This window comes from Telopea speciosissima, chromosome 1 (assembly GCF_018873765.1).
Source record: "Telopea speciosissima isolate NSW1024214 ecotype Mountain lineage chromosome 1, Tspe_v1, whole genome shotgun sequence".
Taxonomy (NCBI): Eukaryota; Viridiplantae; Streptophyta; class Magnoliopsida; order Proteales; family Proteaceae; genus Telopea; species Telopea speciosissima.
The window spans coordinates 70,384,030-70,411,969 of NC_057916.1; the positions used below are offsets into that span (position 1 = coordinate 70,384,030).

The 27,940-nt window shown below is 40.6% G+C and overlaps 1 protein-coding gene and 1 long non-coding RNA gene across 6 annotated transcripts; both read left to right on the top strand.

Moving 5' to 3' along the window:
* Positions 1-1,369: 1,369 nt before the first annotated feature.
* Positions 1,370-27,175, top strand: LOC122665111 (mediator of RNA polymerase II transcription subunit 15-like). 5 transcript variants are annotated; one of them, XM_043861208.1, is made up of 3 exons: positions 1,370-2,274; positions 25,132-26,454; positions 26,518-27,175. In XM_043861208.1, the coding sequence occupies exons 1-3, from the start codon at positions 1,486-1,488 to the stop codon at positions 26,893-26,895; spliced, it is 2,490 nt and encodes an 829-aa protein (XP_043717143.1). In that variant the 5' UTR covers positions 1,370-1,485; the 3' UTR covers positions 26,896-27,175. The 5 variants fall into 5 exon arrangements, with proteins under 5 accessions (XP_043717143.1, XP_043717131.1, XP_043717136.1 ...); XM_043861196.1 differs by having other exon boundaries at positions 1,371-2,274; positions 25,132-25,750; positions 25,811-27,175; XM_043861201.1 differs by having other exon boundaries at positions 1,371-2,274; positions 25,132-25,737; positions 25,798-27,175.
* Positions 10,483-11,696, top strand: LOC122665144. Its single transcript, XR_006333441.1, has 2 exons — positions 10,483-10,605; positions 11,377-11,696. It is a non-coding gene; the product is annotated as an uncharacterized LOC122665144 (long non-coding RNA).
* Positions 27,176-27,940: the final 765 nt, after the last annotated feature.

A 27,940-nucleotide genomic window follows, 5' to 3' on the forward strand; every position in this document is an offset into this window, starting at 1 on the left:
GCTAATTAAAATCAAAGTTTGAATAGGAAAAAACCCAACTGGAGAACCCACTTCAGAATCTAGACAGGGCGTTATAGAGCGCAACGATCTTGGGTTTCTCTTCGTCCTTGGGAATCACTTTCTCCACCGGCTTTAGCAATTACAGTCATGGATCCAGATCTTCTACAGCATAGCTGCCCTAGCGGCCTGATCGGCGCAGACACAACCGCACGCACAATGACTACCTTACTCTTGCCCAATGCATAGATCTTATACTTCTCTATTCGTGTTCTAGGGTTTCGATATCCTTCATATATAAGTAAGATGAGGGGCGAGAGAGTCGCAATGATTATTATATAAAGTGAGGTCATAATAGTCATTATATAAAATCAGGGTCAGGCTGGGCCGGGCCAGGCTCAGCCCAAGGCCTCAACCCGACCCTGACTTAGGGCCATAAATCTTAGCCCAGGCCATGTTCGGGCTCAGGGCGGGTTTGGGCCGACAGGGCCAAACCTGGACCCCTAGGCACTACCTTATGGTACACGGGTGGTGTGCCCAACCTTTACTCAATCTTTTTATCCTTTTTATTTTTCACCCTTCAAAGCAAAGATTCCATTTACAATGATTAATTGTAGCCCAATCGTAGGTATTAGATCTACAAAGGCGATATCATTATCATGGATTTTTATCCTCTCAAGTGGACAGTCCACCACACTTGAGAATCCAACTGAAAAAACATGGGCAATGGCATCTTTTTAACATGGGCAGGGTTGGATGGAGGGTTGGATTCTCAAGTGTGGTGCATTGGGGTGAAATTGTCTGCTCCATTTCCTGCCCGGTTCAGTTCCCAAGTTCCTCTAATCGGGGGACCCCACCCGGGCAGTGTGTATGGGCAAGGGGTAGGGTGATCATTTCCGCCCCTATTAGAGGCACTTGGGGAAATGGACTGGGTAGGAAAATGGAGGAAATAAAGATCTTGCACTGGGCAGTGAAGCGCACATGAGGAATCGTTATCACCTCCAATTCTTGCCCGCTCCAATTCCCTCCAATCCCTCACATAGGAGCGGAAATGACTACCTTACCCACTGCCCGAACACATTGCCCAAGGTGGGGTAGGGTGGTCATTTCTACTCCTATGTGAGAGATTGGAGGGAATTGAAGCGGGCAGCGAATTGGAGGTAATAAAAATTCGCACATGAGAGGATAAAAATCCCATTATCATAACCTAATTTGGTGAATAAAACCTATTCAGTTAAATCAAGTTCTTTTTGTCCAAAAATAAATAAATAAATAAATCACAAGTTCTTCGTCTTCTTTGTTTTTTTTTTTTTTTGGGAAGAAAGTTAATCACAAATTCACAACCATTTCGTTTGGGTTTTAGCCCGTTTTGTTTCTTTTAACCGTAAAAAAGAGGGGCGGGTTCGGGGAAAGAAAGGAAGCGTGAAGAAACCCTACGCCTTAATCCTCATTGCAGAGAGGAGGTGGGAAAGCGAAGAACCAGAAACCATGGATCTATCGTCGCTCACAGAGGCCCAACAGCAGCAACTCCAACAACTCCATCAACAGTTTCAGCAGCACCAGCTTCAACAACAGCAACAGCAACAGCAACAGCAACAACAACAGCAACAAGAACAACTCGCGGAACAACAACAACAACAACAACAACAACAACAACAACAGCAAGATTTATCCTCTCAATTCTACGATCCATCTCAAGCTCAAGCGTACGATCAAGCAAGCCAAGCTTATTACTCTTACCATCAGTACCAGCAACAACCACATCAACAGCAATACGCTGAATATTATCCAGATTATACCAATGCTTATCAACCACAACAGCAACAATCTCAGCAGGACACGGCAGCCATCCATCCTCCCGGTGTTTCGATCCCGTCCGAAGCATCGCAAATCTTGGCAGTGGCGCAGGGTCAGGGACAGGGCCAGTTTCAAGGACAAGCACAAGCGCAGCATCAGCAAAATGCTTATTATCACCAAGGGGTTGTTGAACAACAGCAGCCGTCACAGCAGCAGCAGCAGCAACAGCAACAACCACAACAGCCTCAACAACCGAGCTCGTCGTATCCGGTTCCGCCTGGATTGAACCCAGCGGCCGCAGCAGCGGTGGCTGCCTTGTCACAATTGACGCAATTTGCCGGGACGATGGATGCAGCGGAAAGAGCGATGGCTGGATTGCAGGAAAGGCAATGGCACGCCAATGGGGGTTATGGTCCAATTCCGATGCCGGTGCCAATGCAGGGGCCGATGCCACACGGACCATTTCCTATGCGACCTGCGGTATGGATTTTGTTTTGGTTTTATTGTGATTGTTGCTTTCGTTTTCTGCGTAATTATCTGATTAGTTTCAATGTTATTAGTGGAACGTGTTCATGCATAGTCTTTGTCTGTTTCCCCCTTTTCTTCTATCCCAAGGTGCCTTACTTCAATTAAATTGAATGTTACAGATGTTACCTTGTAGTACGAGCATGGAATTCTTCTTTATTTGCTGTTGTCGGGATGTTAGTTGATATTTTGGTTCTATGTTATATTACTTAACTGCTAATTATGTAATTTCTTAGATTGTATCCTGGTTTTCTAATGCATTGTTAAATTTCATCTTCATTGGTCATTGCATTTTAATTGGTTTTTGTCAATAATTTCCCATCCTTGTGAACGAAACAAGAAGAGTCTTATTGAAGCAAAAAATGACATCACCTCAGCACTCAGCAGTCAAGGTCTCAATGCAATGTCTTGGAGACTTGGCCTTTTGCAGCGTCTTGGCATCCAAATGCTAAAAAGGAAAATACCATCTTTTAACTAAGTTACAGCTAATCAAATATGCTGAGCTATTGCAACCTGTTGGTTGCGGGTTCAAAACTTGGTAACAGCCTCTCTTGCGAAGCAGGGGGGTAAGGCTGCATTCATTTGACCCTTCCAAACCTTGCAGTAGCGGGAGCCTCGTGCACTGGGCTGCTCTCTTTACAGGTAATCAAATATGTTAAACCTTTGCATTTAATAAAATCCAACAAGGCTTTAACCTATCAGAGAGAAAAATATGCCAACTCAATTTGGAGGATTGTTTAATTGAGCAGTAATAGAAATACCTACTAGTTCAGAAGACCATGAATGCATACAAATTTCAGAGAAAATATGAATGATACCCAACTCATTTAGAAATTACAATACAATGGAACAATGACTCAAACACTCACCAGTCACAAAGTACCTGCCAATCATATTTGGTGTAACATTTTTAAAGAATGTCTTTGTGTGCCCCAAATGCTGTATTTTCCCCCTCAAATAAGTCCATTCACCTTTCATTGCTACTGTAATAAACATTGTACTAAAATGTTGGTTTATTTGATTTGTTTATTTATTTTTTGAAACATGTTAAGGGGACTTGGTTAGTGCCTGCAAAGCTCCATGGTCGTAACATCTAAACCTTGATGCAGATGCTAAAATCCTGGGCTACTTGATCCTTTCATTTCAGCGATAGTCACTGCATTGTAGTTTTTGTGTTCTAATTCATTAGGTTTGATCTTTTTTGCTTTCTCATGCTAGCTGGTTTTCTATTAGCATGCTTGTTGAGAACTATGCCCCCCCCCTTTTTTTTTTTTTTTTCTTTACTTTGTGCTGTTTTGCTGATAAATTGTCATTTGTTACTCAATTGGAGTCAACTCACTGAAGCCTCATTCCATTCCTCTTGTATTTTCTTTAGATCTGTTGATTTGTACTATCTGAGTCTATCTGTATTATACAGTGTTTGATCTTTACTGCACATGATAAAACCTAAGTGCACCAAACGCAGAGTGATAATGAAAGCGGGTGCGGGAGCAAAATCGCAAGTGTCAAAACCCAAAATTAAAAATAGTCTATAGCTGAGGACGGCTTCAGAGCGTGTCTCTATGTATAAATAGATGTACAAATACATGGGCCTTAAAGCTTCATGGTATTGAAAAATAAAAGATGGTGAACAGAAGAAGCACCCTTAGTGGTTGATCCATAAGATTTTTAAGTTTAGACTTATCCGACTAAGTTAGAATTTCATTTTATTTCAAGCATACTCTTAATCTTGTAGTGTTATTTTCTTTAGAGTGTGCCCTCAAACATTTAAATTAGGGATTGAGTGCAGTCTCAATTTGAGAGCTTGAATTTGAGGATTTAAAACAGGAGTAGCACCCCTATGAGAGGGATTCGTCACGTATGGATTAAACCGCCTCATTCGAATTTCCCCTCATTTTTTTTTTCTTGTGTACTCCCCCTCCCCCTCCCCCCCCCCCTTTATTTTTTTTTTTTTTTTACTTCTCCTTGCTTTTTATTCTAATTTCTCTTCTACTACTCACCCTCACCTTGATTCAACCTTGTGAAACCTTATTCCAACCACTTGGGGTTGACTACATGATTCTTCTATGCCTTTACACTTTTTCTGTGTCCCTTGTCATTTTCTTTTATAGCTCTCAGTGTGCACCATACAGTCTGTTCTCATTTGTGTAGTCATTAGGATCTGTTGTACAGTTGCAGATGATGAAACCATCTAATTAGACTTTTATTCATTTTGTACAAGTTGGCAGTATTCTGAAGTTCCTTTAAATTTATTTGTTTCTTTTTTATCCTTTGTCTAGTTCTGCTGTTCATTTTTGCCTTCATTGGAATCTCAGCAGCACTCTTTGTATTCATCTTTGTTTATTAGTTATTTAACATTTAATTATGGCCAAAGATTTTGTACACGGCTGTGTATGTATGCATGGTCGTGTCCCCTCTCACAAAGAGTTGGAAAAGTCATAAACCCCCCACCCACTAATTAATGCCTTGAAAGTTGAAACTCCCACCCTCTCACATGCATGGCTTACACGGTCATGTATGAAAACTTTCCCCTTTAATTATTTTATAATTCAATGCCAGATTTTTAGGATTTGCTTAGACATTTTAAGTAGTTCTTTTCCATCTTGCCTATTTTGGTAAATTGTTGATTTTCTAATAAGGTGGCATTGGTCTTCACATACAATGAAGGTATAGACAGAGCTGCCAATCCATATGAGCTATTTTTTTTATGTTAATTATTACAATGGGCTGATGAGATTGGAAATGAGGTACTTTAGTAGGTAACCTTCAGGTTTACAACTTGCAGATTCTTGTCCCATTTGTTTGTGCTGTTATATATACAAGAAAAATGTTTTTCACATTCTTTTGGAACCCACACAACTGATGGGAGACCTTTACATCACTGCTATTTCTGTTATCAGGTCTATGTGGGAATTGATTAAGTAATGTGCTGTGCTTTTGAAGTTTTCCTTCTATTTTCAATTCATAATTGTCTTACCTTGGATGATTTATAGCAAAACCATATTTTCATCTATAAGCTGATATTATGAGAAGTAAGAATTATTAAACTAGAGTCCTCCCCTCCCCCCCCCCCCCCCCAAAAAAAAAAAAAAAAAGGAAGTAGAAGAGATCAATCCACAAGGTTCCCTCCCATAAAATTATAAGAGCTTGAACAAAAACAGATATTGCTCATGAAATGGTTTAAGGACAAGCCAAGGGAAACATAGCCATCCTCCAGTTATGGGCTCATCCTGCTTCTGAAACATTTGTTCCCATGGTTGGAAGGATTTAATGTTTTGTTACTTTAACTTTCCCTATTTCATTTGAAGCCTAAAAACTCCCTAGCGGTGGTTCCAAAGGGATATCTTCCATTGTTATTTATCATTTAATTTGTGCTGTCTGAGAATTTTGGCTTTGAAAATGGATCAGCCAAGATTGAATTTATGATTTTGCTGTATTTTCTATAGGAAGTTTTGTTGCTGATATTGAGTATTAATATGCACAACTGTTATTTTTTTGAGGGTCAATGGTTTTATAGTGTTCTTACATAAAGATTTTGGATACTAATATTGAATGCAAGTAATTCTCAAAATGTTAGATGGAGCTGTGCCACTTGAAGTAGGAAATAGAGAGGCCTTTGCCATTATTATTATTTTTTTGTTGGGAGTCTTTGCAAGTATCTTGTAGGTTTAGTTATTCTATCTATTGTCATGCAAGTAAAATATGTCAATTCTCTGAGCTAGTCAGGTTTGTAATTGCAGCCCGAGCCGTCTACTAGATGCCTTCTTGCTTTCTTTTCTCCTTTTGCTGGATAAAAAAGTTGAAAATTTATTCTCTTTGATTGTGAAGTATAAATCCCAGGCTTGATTGGCAACAAGAAGCTTTCTGCTGTGCATTGAGTTGGTGGCACAATTCTGTATGAGGTGATACGTCGATTTTGATTGGGTTTTAACAGCATCTCTGGTAAAGGTTTTGTTGAATTGGGTTAAACTCGTTTTCTTCCATCTAATACCCCTGCTAGTATTACTGTGGCAAAGGAAATACACTTCTTTAATTTCAATCCGTGGCCCATTTCATCCACTCTGGCTTCCTTATTGGAGCACCAAAATCTATTGTGGGTGCCATGGGTTGGCGTGATCTTAAGATGTCTGATTCGTTTTTGGGCACTACAATGTCTTATCATGTACACTTTGGCTGCTGTTCGAGGTACTACAAATGTTCATCACAAGACTGATATTCTTTCAAGGGAACTTCTTGTAGTGCTTCGATGGGCTCACATGGGGAGTGTAATCAGACAACTGAGGCTGATATGTTTTAGACTTAAGAGCTTCTATTCAATTATTCTTTGACTAGTTGAAAAAGTTGGCATTGTAATTACAGCTGCAGAAACCTAAGGTGATTGCTTTGAGACTAACCGGAAATTTGATCTGCCTATTTTTCTTGAAGTGAAAAGGAGGGAATGCTAGAACTGCCAATGTTGTGAAATAATGGATCTTTTATTGTGTCATATGATGGTATCTTGAAGACATAGAGCTCTTGTTGACAATTTGGCATCCCTTCCATTTATGATGAGCTATTTTAAATCAAATGATGCCTCTCATTTGCAAGCTTCTGTGGTAACTCAGAATGTTTGGTTTGGTTGTTATCATTTGATTTAGTTTGTAGCTCATCCTTTCCATCAAGTGGGGCCACTTCATTCATTTTGTTCCTGGACTGTGGGGCCTCATTTACTTTTGAATATGATGTGCCTTACAGTTGAGGATGCAATCTACTCTTTGTATTGTGCCTAAAGATCAAATATAAATTTGGTTTGTTGCAGTCCTGTAGATAGCAATTTATGGTGTTCTCCTGATCATACCGCTCCTAACTTTCTCTATAGGGGATTTTTTTAGAGCCATCTTTAAGGGTTGTTTGTTTTGAACAAGGTGTTTTGTTCTCTCTTTTGTACTTAGGTGATCCTATGTCAAAGACTATGTATATTGTGAGTTCTTGTGGAGCGTATATCATTTTGTAGCCTCATTCTGCTCAAATCTTTTGGATGGAGATGGATGCATTGAGGATGTTTGGTGGAGAATACTGGTTGGTTAATTTTTTTCATTGTCCTGTCTCTTTTAAAGAAACTCTTGGGAGAGAAATATATGTAGATAATAGAATAAAAAACCGTAACATAAGAATGCTTTGGGAAAGTTATTATTTTCATTATATAGCTTCCCCATGTTGCTTAGGTTGGTCTTGAAGAAGATACCCATCTAAGAAACTGAAATAAGTATTCTGTCATGATATTGTATCCCTTATTATTTAACAAGGGGAAAGATATCATGTTCAAACATCAGATAGGTTAATGGCATGTACAAGAATCTAACACCGTTCAGTGAACTGCTGTTTTAATACAAACAAGTGTTTCCAAATATGTTGGAGAACTGTATTTTGGACACACTGCTTGACGTATCACTTCCAAGTTCCAATCAATTGGTGGTATGTGATTCTTGAGAAGGAAGCAACCTATATGATGTTCCACATGACATACTTCCTCTTAAAAATGCGTCAGAATACGTTTGCACATTTGTGCTTTGTTATTCTTATTTCCCCTCCAACTGAACAGGTTGTGAAAAAAGTGATCTTAAGAGATTCTGCTCGTAGTTTGCAAACTCAAGCCGAAACTTGGTGACGTTGTTCATTGACTGAAGGATGTGACATGGATAAGCTATGTGGGCGGTGTTGATGGTCAGCTCTTTATTTTATTTTATTTTTTAATAATAAGTATGGTCCTCTCAAGTTTTGAGTTTTGACTGATTTGGATTTATTGTTTCTTCACCTAAAATAGAATCTATGACTATTACCAAATTTCTCAGTTGTATTTTTTCCTCTCAAAAGGACACTTGTATGATGACATTTTATTCAATATCCAAATTAAATGTCCTCTAGGACATTTGTGGAGTTGAATTTTATTCATCTGCAATGTCATTTGCTGCTCTCGCTCTCCGTTGGAATGAGATATTTCGCTTTAGAAGCGAGAGACAGATGCCTCTAATGAGATCAGATTATCAAGGCCAGTAATGGTTTTATTAATCATGATTAATTATGGATTTGACATGAGTGCCTCTTGTCGGCCTGACGAGTTTGCAAATTATGGTTCCATTAAAAAAGGGTGTACCCAGTGCACAAGGCTCCCGTCACTGCGGGTGTCTGGGTAGGGTCATATGTGCGCAGTCTTATCCTCACTTTGCGGAGAGGCTGTTTCCTAATTCAAACCTGGAGCAACCTTACCGTTGCGCCGAGGTCCGCCCTCTGATTCCGTTAATTCTTCAAAATTTTTGACCTGGTCCTGAACCATTGCTCTGATAAATGAAAACTCTCCTCACAAGAAACTGGTTTAACCTATCATTGATTTGATTGAATTTTCCTTTTTTAAATTATTTATATTGATGTTCAGACAAATCAAACTGATTCAATCAATTTTGGAGTTATACCATGAAAATTAGAACACGTTCAACTTTGTTGCTGAAGTAACAGTGATATAATCCGTCATGGTGACTTCCCAGTCTAACCCACTGGAACTTGAGAAATAGATGTGTACTTATCTCATTTATCTCAAGGATTCTTCTACGCAAGTTTGTAGTTTCTCAGCATTGCAGTACACTGAAAGTGAGACAGTCTGTTACGGTGTTACCACAATGCTCGGACTCAACTTCCAGACAATCTTGCATGTGTTCCATGAAATTTTTGCTCTTGTGACATGGGATAGGAGAATCCGTTTCAGACATTGTGGATGACAAACTCAATGTGTTGTGATTCACAACGGCTTTCTTTAAATGTAAAAATTCAAAGCACCCCTTGGCATTTATAGATCTAGAAGTGCCTCTAGGACATTAGAAATGCTAAACTATATGTCCTTTTCCACTAGGCAAAGTTGATTCAGGAGCCCCAATCTTTTTTGATCATCACTGCTCTTCATCATCATGTTGGATTGCCGTCTACATGGTTTCCTTGCAAGAAATAGGTATGAAATCTTAACTCTCAAGTTCTTTTAACTATCCATTCTAGGTTTGTCAGTTCTTGTATGGTATAACGCCATGGAGCTTGTCAAACTTCTTTTTGATGGTTTCATGGTTGTGCTGTAAGGGCGGAGTACTAAACACTCCCTGCCTTGTACAAGTTGGCTCAGTGATTCAGGCTAGTCAAATCAATGTAATATATTTATGAATATGATGATTTATTAATGAATGTAAGATAAAGTTATTAATGAATGTAAGATAAAGTAAATTTCTAGCATGCTGTGCACTATTTTACATTAGAAGAGCATGGCTTGGTTGAGTTGATCTTTGACTCATATGGTCAGTTAAACTTTGGAAACCTTGACCTGGTCAAGGCCCCTATGGAAGCTAACCAAGCAACCTGATATTTTGACTTGGTTGTGGGGGTGGCAATTCTTAATCCAACCTGCCAGACTGCCACAGGGACCTGGTCAAGGCCCCTATGGAAGCTAACCAAGCAACCTGACATTTTGACTTGGTTGTAGGGGTGGCAATTCTTAATCCAACCTGTCAGACTGCTACAGGATCTACTTCATGCATCCTAATGTGATAACTGGTTGACAATTGAAACCTGAAATCAATTTTACTTAATCAGACAGAACCTAACCTGGATTTTTTGCCAACAAGCCAGCAACCCACAATAGTCACTAGTTCAGGTTGGCATGGTTTCTGACCTGTTGCCACCTCCACTTGGTTGGTCTCACAAGTTCATGGTGTTGGTAGACGTGTTTGGTTACAAAGTTCATGTTGCAAGGAAGTGTTTCCATTCTTGGATTTCACTAAAATGGGATTACATTTGGAAATCTCTTGATTTGTCTATGGGAGTGGATGTGTGATGTACATGTTCACTCTCACTAGTAACAAATGTGTCAATGTATGAGTTAATATTGGTCCTGATTACAATTTTACAATATTAACTTTGTAACCAAGTACACCTGAGGGTCTGTTTATTTCACACGATATTTGTGAATGACTTGGTGATTTTCGTGTTGTTTCAGACTCACTAGTTGAAGTATTAGTTAATCATTTAGATGTTCAAGCTATATAGCAGAGATTCTGCTGTTTTTTCATTTTTTCGGCTGAGTTGATGCATATTGACATGGATACTTTTGTCCACATTGCTAGGCATGGCTTATTTTTTTTTTTTCCCGAAGTCACTTTCTGTTTCCCAGGTAAGTTTCACTATAAAAATAATTATTATTTTTATTCAACCTGGAGTATATTGCTTTTATTCAACCATCTATTTCTTTGAATTTACAAAAATAACCTTGTAGTCATGGTTTAAAGTATCGCACTGTATCGTATCGGCCGATACTTATCGGTATCGCAAGGTATCGATACGATACAGTACAATACGTATCTAATTTTTTTTTGAGAATATTATATATTGATAAGTATCACACTGTATCGGCCGATACAACGCGATACGGTAGATACTATCGATACGTACCGATACTCACCGATACGCCAATTTAAGGGTTTGAAAAAAATATAAAGCATCGGTACGTATCGGTCAATATGTTCAATACTATGTAATACGGTCAATACGGTGCAATACTTCTCGTCAGACCATCACACTCTAGAACTCAAAACATAGTTTAAAATGAGTTTTGAAGGCGTAAATAACCACCGAGACTCTAAATCCTTGCTCTCCACCTCTCTTTTTTTCCAATTTTTTTACTTGGGATTTACATTCAAGCATCAAATACAAATCAGATTCAACCAACACACCTTTCTTTTTTATCATTCAAGTGGCTGAATGAGTTTGAACCACCTCGACACTCTTCATGGCAATAGACTATTACCACATGTAAGAAACTTCACCTTTTATAACAATTTCAATTGAATGCAGTTGTCTTGTTATACATTGTTCTCCATTTTAGTGTTTATGCATGATACATGTTATATATTGTTTATTTATACTTTTTTTGCTCCAAAAGTGTATTTTCATACGTATCTCCGATCTGATAATGATACGCTACGTCTCTTAAAATCACCCTGCCGATACGATACGCAATACCGCTACTTTAATCCTTGCTTGTAGTGTTACTCCATTTCCAATTCCAGAAATATTCAGTTCTTGAAAAAAAAGAAAACTAAATATGTTATTTATTATTATTATAGCTAAGCAATTATGATCTACTTCTTTCACTCTACCGTGGCCATTCTATTTCAAAAAACTTCAAATTTTAAGGAAGAGTGGTAAAGTATCAAAGACCAACTTCCTTTCAAATTTTCTGTCTAGAGATTACCACATAGTTTTCAAATTTTCAAAACTGGGTTAAAATGAAAAGGGGCAGGGTGGTAAACTGATTGAAAGTCTATTTTTTGATTTGTATGGTAGAAAAATAAATTGGTATAAATGAAAATGAGGAGTCCAGTCATTGTGGGATGTTGGGAGAACTCTTGCATACTGGGAACCAGGCAATGAAGCTTCCCTAAAACTTTAGGATCTGGATTTTGGTCTAGTGAGCATGTTTTGATATGAGAAGAGATTAAGAGGATGTCAAGTCACTTGATTTTATCTAGATTTTTGTTCTGCAGTTGACTTTCCTGGGAAATACATTCATAGCTCAGTTCTCATGTCACTGAGTTCTTGGAGTTGCATGTTGAATTCGACTTCATTGTTCATATATTCTATTGAAATTAGTGATTGTCTTTTTCTTATTCACTTCATTTTCTCCCTCTCATCATATTTGTACCCCAGCTGTTTATCTTTTTTTTTATTTTTTGGGATGAATATCTGCTGTTTATCAATTTACTATGTCACTAAGTAAAAGAAAAAAGGGGGAAAAAAAAGAGAAGTCGGAAAGGAAAGGAAAATCTATTATATTTCTGTCCTTGTTGCTTCTTCAGTTAAATCCACCTCTGAATGGCTGCCGCCAAACTACTACTTTATCCTAAAAAAAAACATGTTCAGCTTATTTTAACAATATGTTTTGTACATTATTTTGAGAATTGATGAGGTTTTTAAAACCTCTTGAATTGATATAGTAAAGGTAGAAATTTTGGCCATCAAATCATATGAAAATTTGACATGCAATCTCTTAGGTTGGAGCTATTCAGTGGTGGATCCTAATTTGTACCCAGACTTTATCTTAGATTTGAGGTCTCATATTTGTGTACAGATCTCTGTAATGTGCAAATATATGGATGAGTCACCATCTTCTAAGTTTTGACGAACACCTGGATCCCATCCTAGGCTCATACTTGAATGATGGATTAGCCTTGGCCCACTAATGGGGCTTGAAGTTTCCTGTGAGAGAAAATAGACAGATTGCATGAATTTCAGCCTCTTGTTCTATAGATATTTTTAAGCATTTAATAAAAATTTTCACTCTATTGTGGGCGGGCCTTGGCACAACGTTATGGTTGCTCCATTGTGACTTGGAGGTCACGGGTTTGAATCTAGAAACAGCCTCTACGCAAAAAAGCGGGGGTTATGGCTGTGTACAGTTGATGCAGTCAGGCGTAGATTTTTTTTTTTTGGGGTGAATAAGTAATTCATTACTAAGAGAAGGAAGAACAAGGACTCCCCCAGAGAGGGGGGGGGGTGGAGAGAGACAATGGCTGTAACATAGAATGGGGAAGGCTCCAAGAATCAACAATATGGTTATTTCTTGGGGAGTCGTCACACCGACGAGGAGTCACAGATAATTTGCTTTTGACATCAAAGAGGATGGAATCCTAAATCTGCTGAAAGGGTATAGACTTAGAAGTTCATCTTTGGAGGTTATGTTCCATCCAGATCATAGTTGTCAAGGCGGCAAGGCGACCTAAGGTGGTGGAGGGGTGCCTAAGCGCTTAGGCGACAAAGTGCCAACGCCTAGGCGCCCAAGTGTTATTTTTTATTTTCCCTCTTTTCTATCATTATTAAGTATGCTACAATATGTACCTTATATCATCAAATATCAACATTAAGCCACATCAAGTCATAAAAAATCAATATTAAGCAACAGCAAGTCATAAAAAATCAACATTAAGTCATATTATGTAATAAAAAATCAATATTAAGCCACATGAAGTCATAAAAAATCAACATAGAACTAGAAGACAGCAAAGCTGAAGAAGCAAGCTATTGGAAGTTTGAAACAATCAAAACATACATTTGGTTTATACTGTTCTTAGAAAATATGATCTTATCAATAAGAATTAAACTGCTCTCGATTTAGAGAAATGTTCTTGTTTTCTAAGAAGTTTGACTAATCAAATTATTTTATTTTTACATGAGACATTTTGCATTAGGTAGAACAAAAAACCAGTTTTCCAACATATCCAAGATTGCTTAAATCTGATTTATATTGAAGGAGTTATGTTCCGATTAAACCTTATTTGGTGTGCGTGAATGCTATCAAAATCGCTCTGAATGAAAATAAATTTTTTTTAAATATCAAAACAAATGAATATTTTACCGCACTTAGGGTTTTTAGCAATGTTTTACCATATTGAGATTTATGGAATTTTTAAAATTGAGAAAAAAAAAAACTCAGCATTAGAAAGATGAAAATTTCACCTACCGCCAAAAATCCAATTTTTGTTCTTGAACTAGGGGTTTGACTTTTTATCATTTTGGAATTTTATTTTTTAACTATTTTCATTGGATTCAAATAGGGGGTATTTGCTTATTTATGAATAATATCTTAAGTAATGTAAACATTTACTTAAATGATATTTGGTATAAATAAGTGTCAGAACTTGGTCCGATACCAATTAAGCCAGTGCAAGGCGCTCTGCACTATGGCAGCAGTCGCCTAGGCGGCTTGACAACTATGATCCAGATGTGGTAGATAGTGGCACCAAAAGCAAGCTTACCCACGACATCACAACTAGATTTACCAGCAAAGGTCATATCTATCCAAATTCATTCCCTCTCGAAAGGAAGGATCCTTCGTCTTTGAGGCTAGCATTTAACAAGGAGGCCTTTCCGAATCGAAGATGAGATGGGGCAGTCGAAGAATAAATGATCTATGTCTTCAGAGTCATTCCAACAAAGGCAACATGAAGGAGATGTCGGAATTTGCCTCTAGATAAGGAAAGACAACATTTAGAGGCAGCGAGAGAAGGCCCGCCAAACAGTGAAGCTGTGGTGGGGGATATGACTCTTGAATAGACAAGTAAGCACCAAGGTTGAACGGAAACGTGAGATCTGATAAGGTCCCAAGCTGAATTGAGACTGAAGAGGCTTGTCGAAGATGTAGTTTAAACAACAATATTACCACTATTACTAGGCCTTCTGGGAATTCTAGAGAGGACGATCCAGATGGCAGGCCAACTAGCCAAGGGGGAGAGAGGTGGAGAGGAGGGGGGGGTAGCCCATCCATCAGGACAAAGAATGACAAATCATAGCCAGCCTAGCAGGCCCGATGAGTAGATAGCCCTGCTACCAACTGAGTGGAGGAGCACTCCCTACAGGTCTCAATGGTCCAGTCATAATCTAGTGGAGGCACCATCATCAATCTGGGATTGAATAACCTAATAAGCAAGAGGTTTGAGCTTTAGCACTTCTCTCCAGATCCATGAAGCATTAGAACTAGAAGAAGCTGTCCATATGGAGTCATGACAAAGAAGGCGAGAATAAACCCAATCAACCCAGATACTTTTCGACTTGGCCACTAATTTCCAAAGAAACTTGAGGATACCTGCTGCGTTGACATCTTTGATTCTTTGTAATCCAAAACCCTCTCATCTTTTGGGAGCTAGACATTGATGGGGTGAAGAAATTTGGAGGTGTCACAGCCTTTCCAGAGAAAAACCCACACACGAGGGATTCCATTTCGAGATAGAGGACTGAGGCAGCCCAAAAATGCCAGACCAATAAATATAAGAGGACTAATGAACTGATATGATCAATTCAAAACGATCGGCGTAGGATCTTGCCCTTCCAAAGTTGAAACCTCTTACGCAAAAGATCTGGGATAGGAGTTTAATGGTGAGCAATCAACTTGGAGGGGATCAAAGCTAAACCTAGATACATAACCGGAAGGTGGCCTAACGAGAAGGCCATCTTCTCTATTAGACAAGTCTTGTTAACCTTAGAGACCCTGGCCAGGGACAAGAGAGATTTCAAATGATTGATCCAAAGGCTCGGCCTACCTTCAAAGTGGTGCAAACAAGACAGAATAGCCTCAGCTGAAGGGATATTGGCCTTGGAGAAGATCATTAGGTCATTACGAAAGGCCAAATGGGAGAGTTTGAGAGCCTTGCATTTTGTGATGGGAGAAATGAGTTGTTGGTCCGTGCTATATTGAATGCTTTTGGAAAGCACTTTAAGAACTAAGGTGAAAATGTAATGGGATAGGGGGCAGCATTGGTAGATGCCGACAGAGGAGGCAAAGTAACCGGCGAGGCTGCCATCAACAAGCACTGAGAAGCCGGGAAATGAAATGTAGTGATAGAGTTAAAGCTTCAATGGATCAATTCTAATGAAAGATTGAAGAGTTGACTGCAAGAAGGAAGGAAGGGAGAAGAAGAGAAGAGAAGAGGAGTTGGAATCGGTTGTGTGTGTTGAGTGATTCTCAACACACATATTACTTCATTAATAAACTCTTCCAAATTACACAAACCTCCCTAGGGAGGTAAAAGGAAATAAGAAAAAAATAAGAAAAATACACCTTGGTCATGTGTTATAACAGGACAATGATAGAACTACCCCTATACAAGATATTCTAACAACTCTAACACTCCCCCTCAAGCTGGAGTATAAATGTCATACATTCCTAGCTTGTACAATAAGGTACCAAATAGACTAGGAGTGAGCCCTTTGGTGAAGATATCTGCTACTTGATCACCTGTCTTTACAAAGGGAGTACAAATGCACCCAGAATCTAGCTTCTCTTTGATGAAGTGACGATCAACCTCAATATGCTTGGTTCGATCATGCTGAACTAGATTATGGGCAATGCTTATAGCAGCTTTGTTGTCACAATAAAGTCTCATTGGCCCTTCAATTTCAAAGCTCAAGTCTTAAAGAAGTCTCTTTAGCCATATAAGCTCACATACTCTAAGAGCCATGGCCCTAAACTCGGCCTCCGCACTGGATCTAGCTACCACTGGTTGTTTCTTGCTCCTCCAGGTAACTAGATTACCACCCACAAAGGTACAATACCCAGAAGTAGATCTCTTGTCAGAAACTGAACCAGCCCAATCAGCATCTGTGTAGCCTTCAATTTACAAATGGTCATGCCTGGCAAATAGAAGACCTTTTCCTGGACAGGATTTCAAGTATCTAATGATGCGATACACTACATCCAGGTGTCTACTCCTGGGAGCATGCATGAATTGATTCACCACTCCAACTGCATAAGAGATGTCTGGTCGAGTCAAGGAGAGATAGATTAGTTTCCCAACTAAACTTTGGTGCTTGCTTGCATCTATAAGAAGAGAACCACATTCATCGCCAAGTTTATGATTGGGATCAATAGGGGAAGTGGCTGGTTTACACCCCATCACATAGTCGTCACGGCGGTTAGGCGACCCAAGGCGGTGGAGAGAGCCAAAGTTTAAGGCGACACCAACTAGGCGAACAAGGCGTCCAAGGCGCCCGCCTAGGCGACCAAGGTACCCAAGTCGACCAAAGCGCCTGGACGACGCCTTGACAACTATATGCCCCATCATGCCTGTCTCTTTCAGAAGATCCAAGACAAATTTCCTTGGGCAAATGTTGATTCCTTTCCTTGATCTAGATACTTCAATACCCAAGAAGTATTTTAAGAGTCCAAGGTCTTGGATCTCAAACTGTTTAGCCAAATAGGATTTCAATCTGTTTATTTCAGCAACATCATTCCCAGTTACCACAATGTCATCAACATAGACAATGAGAGTTGCAACTGTGCCATTACCTCTCCTAATAAACAAGGTGTGGTCAGCTTGACTCTGATAATACCCATTTTTCAGAATGGCTTATCTAAATCTCTCAAACCAGGCCGTAGGAGATTGCTTGAGGCCATAGAGAGCTTTCTTCAAGGGACACTTTCCCTTCAGTTGAGGGACACTTAAAACCAGGTGGGGGCTGCATGTACACTTCTTCTGCTAAATCTCCATGAAGAAATGCATTCTTCACATCTAATTGGTACATTGGCCAATCTATATTGGCGCCACCGAAAGAAGAACCCGATGGAGTTATGCTGGCTACGGGGCAAAAGTCTCCTGGTAGTCAATGCCATACACCTGACTATACCCTTTTGCAACCAGCCTAGCTTTGTACCTCTCCACTGTACCATCGGATCTATACTTGATTGTATAAACCCATCTGCATTCAACTAGAGTTCTCCCCCTGGGAAGATCAACTAGTGTCCAAGTATTGTTCTTCTCCAGAGCCACCATTTCCTCAGACATTGCTTGCATCCATTTTGGATCGGATAAGGCCTCTGTGAGATTTTTGGGAATGGAAGAAGACTCAAGGGCAGTGGAAAAAACAATACCTGTAGGAGAAATGGAGTCATAGGAAACAAACTGGGCTATGGGGTTAGTATAGGCTCTCTTCCCCTTTCTCATAGTAATGGGGAGATCTAATTCAGAAGGAGAAGAATTACCTGACTGAGGATGTGGATCCAAAGGGGGGTTTTGGCAGGGTTGCTTATACCATGGTTGCTTCCCTTTTCCCTTCAACAATGATTCACCTCTTGTGAATACACCTTCTTTGAATCTTATTCCCCTGTATTCTGTTTTTCTGCTAGCATCACCACCACTACTAGCATCAATATCAACAACACCATCAGCATCAGCATCATCAACAACATCCACTTCTTTGTACTTTCCAATATCAAATAGGAATGGGGAAGTAGAGGTAGGCAAGGGAGATAGAAAAGGAATGACATCAGCATTCTGTTCACTGTTGGTACTCTCCCCCTGAACAGAATGTTGAGGGGAAGAAAAATAAGGGATAAACTCAAAGAAGGTGACATCTTTGGAGAGAAGTCGTCTCCGGGAAGGAGGATGGTAGCACTTATACCCTTTGGTTGAATCAGAGTAGCCCAAAAAAATGCACTTGAGGGCTTTGGGATTAAGCTTGGTATGGGCTGATTTGTTGACATGAACATAACAAACACAACCAAAGACTCTTGGAGGCAAGGAGAAAACTGAGGATTAAGGAGAAAGAAGAGTCAGGGGGGATTTGGAGCCAAGGAGTGGAGTTGGCATTCGGTTAATAAGAAAGGCAGCAGTAAGAAGTGCATCAGACCAGAAAGTCTGAGGCACATGCATACCAAAGAGAAGACCCCTGGTGATTTCCAGTAGATGGCGGTTTTTGCGCTCAGCCACCCCATTTTACTGTGGGGTATCAACACAAGCTAGTTCATGGATGATGCCATTATCGGTAAAGAATTGTTGGAGCCCCCTATACGTGTACTCACCCCCCTTATCAGACCTAACAATTTGGATGCGAGTACCAAACTGAGTACTGATGAGTTGATAAAAATCCTTAAAAGCATCACAAACATCACTCTTGTGTTTCAACAAAACAATCCAAGTAGATCGAGAATAGTCATCCACAAATGAGATAGTAACGGAAACCAGATAAAGAAGTAGTAGGGGAAGGTCTCCAAACATCAGTATGAATAAGGGAAAAAGGTGCAGTAGATCTATTACCACGATAAGGATAAGATGTGTGACTATGTTTAGCAAAAATACAAGATTCACACTGAAAAACATAAGATGAAGGGAAAGAAGTAAACAAGTGGGGTAACTGTCTCCTCATAACGACAAAAGAGGTATGACCCAAACGCTGATGCCAAAGGAGTATAGACTCCAAAGTACTACGGTCACTCCGACCACAAACATAAGCTGCAGTAGTAGATTGAGCAGGTAGCCGTGGTTCAAGAAGATAGAGTCCTCCTTTTTCAGTCCCATTGCCAATAACCCTCTTTGTCTCCAAATCTTAAAAAACACAATAGGAAGGAAAGAAAGTGACACAACAATGTAAGGATTTGGTTAGGTGACTCACTGATAATAGGTTAGTAGCAAAATCAGGAACATGAAGGACAGACTCAAGGGAAATAGAAGGAGTAACTCGTACATTACCCTTACCGGAGACAGAAGAAAGGGAACCATCAGCAACCCTTACCTTGTCCCGGCCAGAGCAAATGGAGTAGGAATCATAGCACTGTGACATACCAGTCGTGTGATCAGAGGCTCCAGAGTCAATAATCCAGGTGGGTGCAGTAGGAGAAGCAGACGAGACCTGCAGAGCTAAGGCAAAAGTAGTAGAGCCCCCAGAGGTAGAACCAGTAGTTGACCCTCCAAGGTGAGACATCAGCCGGCGGAGGGTTGCAATATCATCCTGTGAGAGGGAATCAGGAGCCGGTTGAGGTCCAGGTGGCTCAGACTCAGATGTCACAGAGTGAGCCCTAGCTCCCCCTCGCTTGCCTCCACGGGCACCAAATGAACCACCACGCATACCAGGGGGCTGTCCATGAAGATCCCAACACCTGTCCTTGGTGTTTCCAAGCTTGCCACAATGATCACATTTAAATCTCTCACGGTGATCTCCACGAGGTAGCCCTTGGCCTTTCCCCCCACTTTTCCAGTCTCTGTGGGAACTAGAACCAAGAGCAGATCTCTCTGTTGATGGTGCAATATCCGTAGTGGTTCTCCTGGTTTCCTCACTTTGCAAGTAGCTGCACACTTCATCCAGAGATGGAAAGGGAGATCTTCCCAAGATTTGTAGGCGGAGAGGCTCATACTCTGGGTTAAGACCACCAAGCAAAATAAGTATCCTTTCCTTTTCTTGGCTCCTGTAGACCTTTGCTTGACCATCAGAATTGGACAACTGGAGGTTGTTATAGTGATCATATTCCTCCCACAAGCTAATAACAGAGTTGTAGTACTCAGATATACTCCTATCACCCTGTTTCATATGGATGATCTTTTGGAGGATTTGATACACCTTTGTTGCATCTCCAACTCTATCAAAAACTTTGGAGACACTGTCCCAGATATCTTTCACAGTCTCCTTACTCATAAACCTCCTACCTATCTCAGGTTTCATGGAGAATATCAGCCAAGTCATAACAGTGGAGTTCTCAGTCTCCCACTTGAGATAGCCTGGATCAGTTGTAGCAGGAGCTGTGATAGACCCATTAATGTATCCTAACTTTCCCCTACTGTGTAGGGACAACTTCACAGACCGGGACCAATCCAAGTAGTTGGTGTTGTCCAATTTCACAATAGAGATTTGGGTGTTGGGGTTATCAAAGGAAGCCATGGTTGGGAAACCACTACTCAGGCTGCCAGCTGTAGTTGGTCCAGTGACTTAAGAATCTTGCCCAGACACAGTGGACATAATGGGTTAACACTTCAGCAATCAATATAGTGTTTGCTCAAGTGGGGAGTACACTCAACCCAAACAAAGAGGGCAAACCAACACACAAATAGTGCTCAATCGCCCAAATCACTGGGCTGAGACCAAGCCTAAAAACAGCAGGCATACAGAGAGCAAAAAACTTGCATAACTCAAACCAAATCCTTCGAACAGCTAAGGGACTTCAGTTCATAACACCAAACAGATGTACCAAGATGACACATTCCATTCTCAGCAAACAAATAACCATCCAATGCAACAATCTTCAAAGAAAGGTCAACTAAGAATCAGAAACAGAGCTTCCAATACTTGTACAACAGCAAAAAAGGAAGCAGCAGTCTTCCAATCTTCCACTTTCAAGAACAAGCTCTTAGGGCTTCAAAATAGCACTCCCATGCGACTTGAATGAGTCAAGTTCTAAGGCAAACCAATCTACCAAAGGCAGAATCAAATCTGAAATAGCCCACTGCTGGCGGAAAAACAGGGTTTGGTGCCAATGCTTCACAACAGTTGGAAGCTAAGCACTCTTCCTCTCAACAACCATGAGATTAGGGGTCTGATATAACATCCCTGGATGATTCAAAAGCAATAGGTTTCATTCCAAGAGATGGGGAGGAGAAGGAGAACCAAGACAAAAGCTTCGCAAGCTGGCGGTAACTAGGCAGGCATCTTACATAGCTTCAAAAACACTTCAGCTGCTCCTAAACTCTCTCCATATGGACTTGGTGTGAAGAATACTACTCCCAAGACTGTAAGAGGTATAGTATCTCACATATACAGCCTCTAATGGAACCCCCTTTACATTTATAGGGTTCCAAAGAGAGGAGAAGACAACTACTGAGCTGAGCCGATTCTCAAACCAGAGATGCTAGCTCTGATACCAAGGTAAAGCTTCATTGGATCGATTCTAATGAAAGATTGAAGAGTTGACAGCAAGGAGGAAGGAAGGGAGAAGAAGAGAAGAGAAGGGAAGAGGAGTCGGGAGAGAATCGGTTATGTCTGTTGAGTGATTCTCAACACACATATTACTTCATTAATAAACTCTTCCAAATTACACAGACCTCCCTAGGGAGGTAAAAGGAAATAAGAAAAGAATAAGAAAAATACACCTTGATCATGTCTTATAACAGGACAATGACAGAACTACCCCTATACAAGATATTCTAACAACTCTAACAGATAGATCCAATTGACAAAGGGGAAGGGGGGGGGAAGCCATCTTCACCATTACGATAATGATAAAATCCCATCTCAAAGAGTCGAAGACTATGTGAATTTCAATCTTCACAAGGGCAGCGGGGGAGTGGGACTTTCCTTTAAAACCTTTGACAAGCTCATTGCAAAGAAGAATGTTATCTGAGATACTTATTCCTGAGATGAAAGTCGATTGGTTGGGACTAACCAAAGAGTCAACCACATGCTTGAGCATATTTGCAAGGACTTTGGCAATAAACTTGTATAATAAGTTGCACAAGGAGATGGGCCTGGAATTACCTCATGGAGGAGGCACCTCCTTTCTTTGGGATGAGGCAAAGGAAGGTGTGATTGATCCCTTTAACCTCACTGGGGGCTATAAAAGAAGCTTTGTAGGGTCTTGATGAGGTCCACTTTGATGATGTCCCTAGTGGAGGAGAAAAATCCCATACTATAATCGTCTGGGCCGGTTGCTTTGTTAGCCTTGTTGGAGAGGACAATAATGAGGACTTCCTCCTCAGAAGGAATATAGCCTGAAGGCCAGCCAGGAGCGAATCAGGGATGAATTTGGTGAGAAGGCCATCCGAGAGAGCATCAGGAAAGGCAGAGGAAGAGGGCCTGAAGATGTGCATGAAGCATAGGTTTAATTAGAAATAATAATGTAATTTGCTTTGCTTTTTATCTTTATCTTGTTAGAGTCATTAATAGCGAGTTAGAGTTGGAGTTTGTTTCAGTTATTGAGCCCAAGTTAGAGTAAAGTTCTGTATTATTTTTGGATAAGGATTAGGACTGTTTTAAGCCTTTAAATACATTCTGTAACGAAAGATTCATGGATATTGGAATGAAGAAAATTTTAGTTATATCGTTGGCTGTGCTGTGCAACTCTCTCTCTCTCTCGTATCAGGTACTCTCTCTCGCTAACTCCTTCCATCCATTCGTGATTTCTTCTACTCTTCCTACCCCTTTATTATTTTCCTCTCTTTCCTCTCTGCTAGCCTAGTTCTTTCTCATCTCTATATTTCTTCACTGTTATTGCCATTGTTGCTATTCTTTCTTTCCTCATGCTGTTATGGAACTTGGAAACTTAAAAAAAAAAGAGTTTAATTCCTTGGGGGGGGGGGGGGAAACTCACACACCCGCGGTTTCTGTTATATGGAATTTGTACTGAAACAAGAGTTTAATTCCTTGTCCCCAAAATTTTAGAGGAGTTCAAGAGCTGGAGGACATAAGGATTGGTATCTGAGGTTGGTTCATTCTGTACTTACACTGATCCAGGTCACCTCAGATCATATGGTCGAAGCAAAGGCTTGGCAGATCCAGCAAGCTAAAACCTGATAGTACTGCTGGATTGTCTGATCCACAGGGTACATTAAGTTGGATAGTCCTCAGCTGGTGAATTATTATTGATGCGGGTCGGATGATCTGACCAATCTGGTCGCAGTCTCTAAAACCCTGATCAAGCCTTTTTTGGAGTATTCAATTTCTCATGAATTATTATTATTATTATTATTATTATGAGAGGGAGCATTCTCTGTGGGGGAACGTGCCCTCTGCGCACACTGGGGCCAATGAGAGCTCGCGTGGAAGCATCATGGGGGGGCGGGATTTCTGCCTTTCATAGGGAGTGGGGCAGTCATTTCGCTCCCCCACTGTCTGGGTGTTGGCAATACACTCCCCCACAAAACTTTTCTCATTATTATTATTCTGTGTTGTATTTTGGTGGTTTTTCTAGTGGCAGTAGAACATTTTGGCAAATGCTGTTTTATGATGTCTGAAGAAATTCATCAACAGTCTTTTTAGTCTGGGGTCACAAAAAGTTGAGTGTTATGGGATTTGCCTCAAGTTTTACATCTTAGTTTTCACAAAATACAAACTCCATAGAACAATAAATTTTTTCGACTGGATATGAATTCTGCTTTGGTTGCTCCTATTGTAGAAAACAATGTTTTAATGTGTCAAGGATACATTTGGTAACGTTCCATGGGGAACATTTGTAGTGTTCTTTTGTTCTCCAGGAACACAAAAACATCAGAAGCGTGTTTGGACATGCGGGTTCGTTTTTGTGCAAACTGACCTTTGGGAAAAGAAACAGCTGAACAGGAAAAAATGTGCTCTATGAACTCAGAAACATTTCACTTAAAAAATTTGGGAAAAATTTGGGTTCATGTCTCTCTCACTCGAAAAATAGGGGCTCACCACCGAAGGAAGGGGGAGGGGTCCTCCATCCTCACATGGACGTGAAGCTTGCGTCTGCAACTCCCTTGAAAATTGATGTAGGTGAGCTCTCTATCTCGCTCCAGAAACCCCTCGTATCTCTTTTTCTCCCCCCACCCCATCTCTTAGTCGATTCAACCATTTGAAATCCTGCAACTCCAAATTTCTTCCACCACCAGCATCTTTTCTTATGGGAAATGCATAAACATGGTCGGTTTAAAATGTTTCTGTTGGAGTACCTTGGATTTGGACGTTTTCTTCCTAAAACCCATAATACCCCAAACCCTAGTGGCATTTCCACTTTCATGACAGTAGAAAATAATGTTCCCTGATACTGGTTACCAAACACATTCTTTTCACTTTGAATTAATCATGTAGAACAGAAACACCTAGAAGTGCTCCAAGTGCAGAAATATGCCAGAGAAACAATAACTTCCCAAATGTGTCCTAAATGTCTGACTAGTCATTTTTATGCATTGGCTGGTCAAATATTTAGGGGAAAAACCCATCTATCCCAATAGAAAAAATTGGGAAATGGTTCAGCCTTAAGAAGACAAGTGACAAGGCTTGGAGCTAGTGCATGGACTACATTGGTATAGTCATACTTGTTGGTTGCTGCATGGCTCCATAGAAGTCAAGTTGGCAGTTAAGTCTAAGCTGTGTATTCTGGTCTTTTGTTATGTGCTCTTACAGTCAACACAGCCTTTAGCAACCTCGGAGATTGTGGTGGGCTAGTGAAGCAACCTTATCACCACTGATTCTAATAATATATGATGCAAAGCCATTGTTGTGCGTTTCATTGTATGCTTTGGAATTACTGTATTGGAACGGAGCTTGCTTAACAAAGCTCAGTGAATGAGTATGGTTGGAATTTCTCCTTCCTTCGCTGTCCCTCTTTTCCTGTTTCCCTTCTTTTTGGAAGGGGTAGGATCACTTTGTGTTTATACTTTATTTTGTATTTCATGTCTTGAATACTCTTTTTTCTCCCCTTATATGATCTGTATGTAGTTCTGGAATGTGGTTTTTCTTTTTCTTTTATTATCGCAGCATTTAAGAAGGAAGTCATTATGTGTTCTAGTCTTTAAAGACCCTTAAAAGGCTTCTTTGCAGGTTGGGAGATCTACCTACAGGGGGGGTGGCAGAAGGGGTGGCGGGTCATTCAGAGGTGGTGGTCGAGGTAATTTTGGCCAGCGGCACTCCAGACCAGATGGCTCGGGCCCACTATTCCGTGGGAGGGGACGCATGGGAAGGGGTGGTGGTAGGCGTTACTCACCACATGTTGCAGCATCTACATCTCATCCATCCGGTACATTGGACCAGGAGGCTGCAGCATCAGCAGAAGATGAGGGAGTAGCATTAGCAGAAGGTGAGGGAGCACCATCAGCTGTTGGTCAAGGAGAGGCCTCACCGGTTCAAGGACTGCCAACATCAGTTCCAGTTCCAGGACAGGCAGCTCCAATCCGGCGTCCTCCACAGATTGCATGGTGTGAACTCTGTAGGGTTGACTGTACCAGTTTGGAAATCCTTGAGCAGCACAAGAATGGAAAGCGGCATAAGAAGAACTTACAGAGATCTGAAGAGTTGCAAAATGCTAGAAAAAATATACCCTCTATACAAACTGAGCAAAAGCCTGTCTCTGCAACACAGAATGAGCAAAAACCTGAACCAGCATTGCCAAGTGAGGGAAAACCTGTGGCTGAAGTACAGAATGAGATAAAATCTGAACCAGCATTTACAAGTGAGGGAAAATCTATGGCTGAAGTACAGAATGAGCAAAAACCTGCACAAGGAACCGAAAATGAGCCATTACCTGTCCCTGAAACTAAGTCAGAAGTTACAACGCAGCCTGAAAATGTACAAGGGACTGATGAGAACAAGTCAATTGCAGACAATTTACATACTGAAGTTCCTACTGCTGAAACTAAAATGGACACCAAGCGGACAAATAATTCTGAAGAGCAGTCTGAGATTACAAAGGTAGAACAGGCAGAAGCACCAGCAAAGCGGCAACGGATGGATTGGGTTGACTCTAGGAGGCGTGGTATGAAGCGGAAGATGAGGGGGGGTCGGGGGGGTAAGCGTATGAGGATGTTTGAACCGCCAAGGAGGTCAGTTGAGCCTCCAAAACCCAAAGAGGTGGTGCCCTTGATTTGTGACTTGTGCAATGTCAAGTGTGACACACAGGCTGTTTTTGACTGTCATTTGGCTGGTAAAAAGCATCTTACCAAGCTCAAGCGTTTTCAAGGCCACCAAGCTATGTATGGGCCATCGGGGCTTCAGGCTCTTTACCCTCCTAATCCTAGTGCCCAGTCAAATTTATTCATCCCTCAAGGCCATCCACAAGGTTATTATGGTCCTCAGGGATCCTTCCCCAATTTGGCAGGTTATGGGTTTCCTCAAGCTCACCAAGCAGCAACAGCAGTCAGTCAAGGTCACCAAGCAGCAGCAGCTGTCGCCAGTCAAGTTCAAATAGCAGCAACTGCAGCAGGTGGCTCAGAAGTGCAAGTTCAACGATCTGAGCCCCATGCCATGCTTGAACCTGGAGTGCAGAGTACTGCTGCAGTAGAACCTGGTGGTCAAAAGGAGACCTATGCAGTGGAGGCAGTATGCCAACAAGCTGCCTCTGTGGGGACCAAATCTGAGAACAGTAATTCAGTTTCTGAAGGAAAGGAGTTCAGCGCTGCACTGGATAACTCAGTTGTGCCTCCATCATCAATGAATATTGTTATGGAAGCTGACAAAGTTCTTCCAGCAACAGATAATTCTGGTCCTGCCCCAGTGTATGGGCATGTCTTGTCGACTGGACTGGATATCAAAATGGATGACCATGGTTCTAAGAACGAAGAACCAACTGCATGAGTGGACTGGGTACTGATTCACAGTTTCCATTATCCATGTCACTTAATGGTACTGTTTCTAGTTTATGGTTGGTACCTTAGGACTAAGAGTTTTACAGATTCTGGTTTAAGCAAGTTTGGTTCGAGACATACCATATTAATGGAAATTCATTAGACATATCATGATCACCATCCATCTGGGGACAACCGACCTGTTATTTTTTTGTCAATCAAGGTTCACCTGTTCTTCTAAATTACTTGGGGCTTCTTTCTTGGTTAGTTATTTGTTTCTCTACTTCTGGGAATGGTGGCCCGTGGATTGACTGAGGTTGTTGCCAGTTATGTCACTGGGCCGCCGATCATGGCCTGGTCTCACCAAAATTTAGAGAGTCAGGTGTAGCTGAATCCTGGTCTAGTGTTGTTTGGGTGATAAATCAAATGAGATTATTATTTGTTAATGGTGTGTATTTCAGTTTGAATCTCTGAACCTAACTGAATTAAAACCAGTTGGGACCAATTAGGTTTGAAAATTTGTGGGGGAAAATTGGGGGGTGGGGGGTGGTTTAATGTGGAGATCCAGGTCACTCACAATTTACTCTCTTGGGCCAAGCATATACCCGTATTATAATGGAACATTCGTATGGGTAATACATTTTATACAATTTTATTCTAATTTTAGCTATGAACTAAAATCATTGTTAATTAGGCTTAATTAATTGGTTGTGCACTTTTGAAACCTTTATAAGGATTGATAAATGGAAACGATTAAGAATTGTGAATAATTGAACTCCCAAATCCCGATGAGGCATCCGATGGCTCGGCTGTGCAGCACACATTGTGATGGAGGAATGATTACGTAATTGGTTTGGTTTTGGTCCTCGCCAAGTTAGTTGGTTCCTTCCACCCAAAAAAAAATCAGTTAGTTGGTTCCAATGGTGGAATTGAACCAAAACCGAAACCAAACCGTTGCTAGGCTCTAGAGATCCTGTTTTTTATAATATGATTTTCACAAGGTATCCATGAAAAATATGGGATTTAAAAAAAAAACAAAAAACTGAAGCTTATTA